Source organism: Hylobates moloch, unplaced genomic scaffold, assembly GCF_009828535.3.
Source record: "Hylobates moloch isolate HMO894 unplaced genomic scaffold, HMol_V3 SCAFFOLD_9205, whole genome shotgun sequence".
Classification (NCBI taxonomy): domain Eukaryota; kingdom Metazoa; phylum Chordata; class Mammalia; order Primates; family Hylobatidae; genus Hylobates; species Hylobates moloch.
In genome coordinates, this window is record NW_026661480.1 from 1 (window position 1) to 2,727 (window position 2,727).

Below are 2,727 nucleotides of genomic sequence, written 5' to 3' on the forward strand. Positions count from 1 at the left end.
AATAGCAATGTCAGTAGGAGTAATTCAGCCTTTGTTGAAAACATGAAATCACACACATGGTTTTCCCTGGATCTCTCGTCTCCTGGTGTTAACATAGAATTAAGCGACCACAATTGTTGAAAGTTACCTGGGGCATGTTGGGGTTTGATCTTCTTCCCTTTCTTGGTACTTTTCAATTTCTGCAATAAATTCAGACATGGACAGACACATTAAGCTGATTCCCCTACACACATAACATTCCACTGTCTAATCCTCACACAGGGACCTCAGGCTCCTCAGTATAAGAATAGGACACTGTGAGAGATATATTTCAGGAGGCCTGAAGGCTGGGCATGATAGAGATTCCTTGTTTTTTGTCCCAAAAACTAAGGGTAAAATGTCCCTATTCTGGTAGATCATTATCCCAATATCATTTGTCCCAAGTTTGTGCAAACGGTTATCCTGTATTTTTCCAATCAATTTAAAGCAAATGCCCTCAAATGATTTCTAAGAGAGAAACCGCAATATTCAGCCCTGTCTCATCAAATACTCAGATTGTTCACGGTTGTGAGGATTTTAGACACTGAAATTAGAGTGAGAAAGGAAATCTACCAACCCTTGAGTCAAAATCATAGTTCTCTGAATTTGTCACATCTGCCCAGGTCCAGTGCCTTCAGAGTAGAATCAGAGTGCCACAGGCATGGCCTGAGACTAGGAAGACAGCCACGCTCACTGACCCATCCCATGTCTGGGCTTCCAGGTAGAACTAGAGTTTCATTCAACCTACATGTGCCTATAGGTCCTCAGTGCAGCAATGACATCTCTCAGCTCAGTAACCGCCTCTTGGAGCAGGAATATGATCTCTATATGGAAAACTCAGTGGATCCTTATCACCTTCATAGAAAGGTACTCACCATCCACGTCAAGAGAAAAGCCAATGTGTTCTTCCTCCAATGAGTAAAAGGAACTTCCGTAGGGCTGCCATGAATCAGGCTGTTCTAGATAACTGGAAGGAGTCGAATAACATCTATCCAGTGAGTCCTGCAAGTCCTCAGGCTCTACTACCTCCAGCAGCTCTCTGCTGAGCCTGGAAAAGTAGAAAAAGTAAAGAATAAGCCAGGGGAAATCAGACACAAAAGAGCCCCAACTAGATTTCATGGGTAGCATAAGGAAGTGGTTAAAAAAGAAAAAGGATACATCCATTAATGAGGTAACAAATTATTGCCTTCAGTCGGGACGGAACAGGGCCAAATAGAAAAGAATGAAAGAGAAAGACAGACTGACAGACAGAGAGACAGAGGCAGAGAGAGAGAGAGCTCAGTGAATTGTCCAGGTGACACACTGATGAGGGAGTACAGGACACTCTGAGTTAGTGCCCTCAGGACACACAGCATACAGTGATCATGAAAAGACAGTGCTCAATAATTTTCCATAAAATGTGCTCAAGTTTCCATGCAGTCACCATGAGGATACAGCTTTTGAAGTATGGTCGACCTACAGTAGGTTAGTAAATGATAAGGGGAGGAAGAAACGGAAACCTAAATATCTACTGCAATGAAAACCAACAGCCATGTGAGTAGGAATAATTCAGGCTTGGTTGAAAGGATGTAATCGATAATGTCGGCCTGCTCTGCTTTCCCTGAACAAGGAGTCTCCAGGTGTCAACACAGAATTAGCTGTTGACAATTGCTCAAACTTACCTGGGACATGGTGGGCCTTGGTCTTCTTCCTCTTCTTGGTCTTTTTTAATTCCTGCAATAAATTCAGACAGGGACAGACAAAATAAGCCAATTCACCTGCACCCATCACAGTTCACTGTCTAATTCCCACACAGGGACCTCAGGCTCCTCAGCATGAGAACAGGACAATGTGGGAGATATATTTCAGGAGGCCTCAAAGCCAGTCATGATAGACATTCTTTGGTTTGCATCTCAGAACTAAGGGTCAAATGGCCCTATTCTGGTAGACAGTTATCCCAAAATCATTTATCCCAAGTTTGTGCAAACAGTTATGCCTTATTGTTCCCATCAATTCAAAGAAAATGCCCCAAATGATTTCTAGGAGGAAAACTGCAGTATTCAGCCCTGTCTCATCAAATGCCCAGCTCATTCATGGTTGCAAGACACTGAAATTAGAATGAAGGAGGAAATCTACAAACCCTTGAGTCCAAATCATTCTTCTGTGAATTTTTTACATCTGCCTGGGTCCAATGTGCTGAGAGTGGGGTCAGGTTGCCACAGGCATGGCTGGAGACTAGGAATAGAGAGCCATGCTCACTGACCCATTTCATGTCTGGGCTTCCAACTGAAACTAGTTTCATTACAACCTATATGCGCCCATAGGTCCTGCCTGCGGCAATGACATCTCTTGGGTCAGTAAGGGCCACTTGGAACAGGAATATCACCCCTATCTGGAGGACCAGGTGGAGTCTTATCACCTTCATAGTAAGGTACTCACTGTCCACGTCAAGAGCCAAGCCAAGGTGTTGCTCCTCCAATGAGTAAAACGCACTTCTGTAGGGCTGGCATAAGTCAGGCAGTTCCAGATACCCAGAAGGAGTTGAATAAAATCTATCCAGTGAGTCCTGCAAGACTTCAGACTCTTTCTCATCCAGTAGCTCCCTGCTGAGCCTGGAAAAGTAGGAAAAGTAAAGAATAAGCCAGGGGGAATCAGAAACCACACAGCCCCAGCTAGATTTCATGGGTAACATAAGGAACTGTTTGAAAAGAAAAAGGACAGATCTATTAA

At 43.7% G+C, this 2,727-nt stretch overlaps 1 protein-coding gene across 1 annotated transcript; it reads right to left on the reverse strand.

The window, feature by feature from the left end:
• Positions 1–103: 103 nt before the first annotated feature.
• On the reverse strand, positions 104–2,680 carry LOC116465572 (neuroblastoma breakpoint family member 3-like). The gene is made up of 4 exons (XM_032148590.3): positions 2,437–2,680; positions 1,680–1,731; positions 894–1,066; positions 104–179 (listed from the first exon to the last, which is right to left on the reverse strand). Exons 1-4 carry the CDS (start codon positions 2,678–2,680, stop codon positions 124–126), a joined length of 525 nt encoding a protein of 174 aa, XP_032004481.2. The 3' UTR covers positions 104–123.
• Positions 2,681–2,727: the final 47 nt, after the last annotated feature.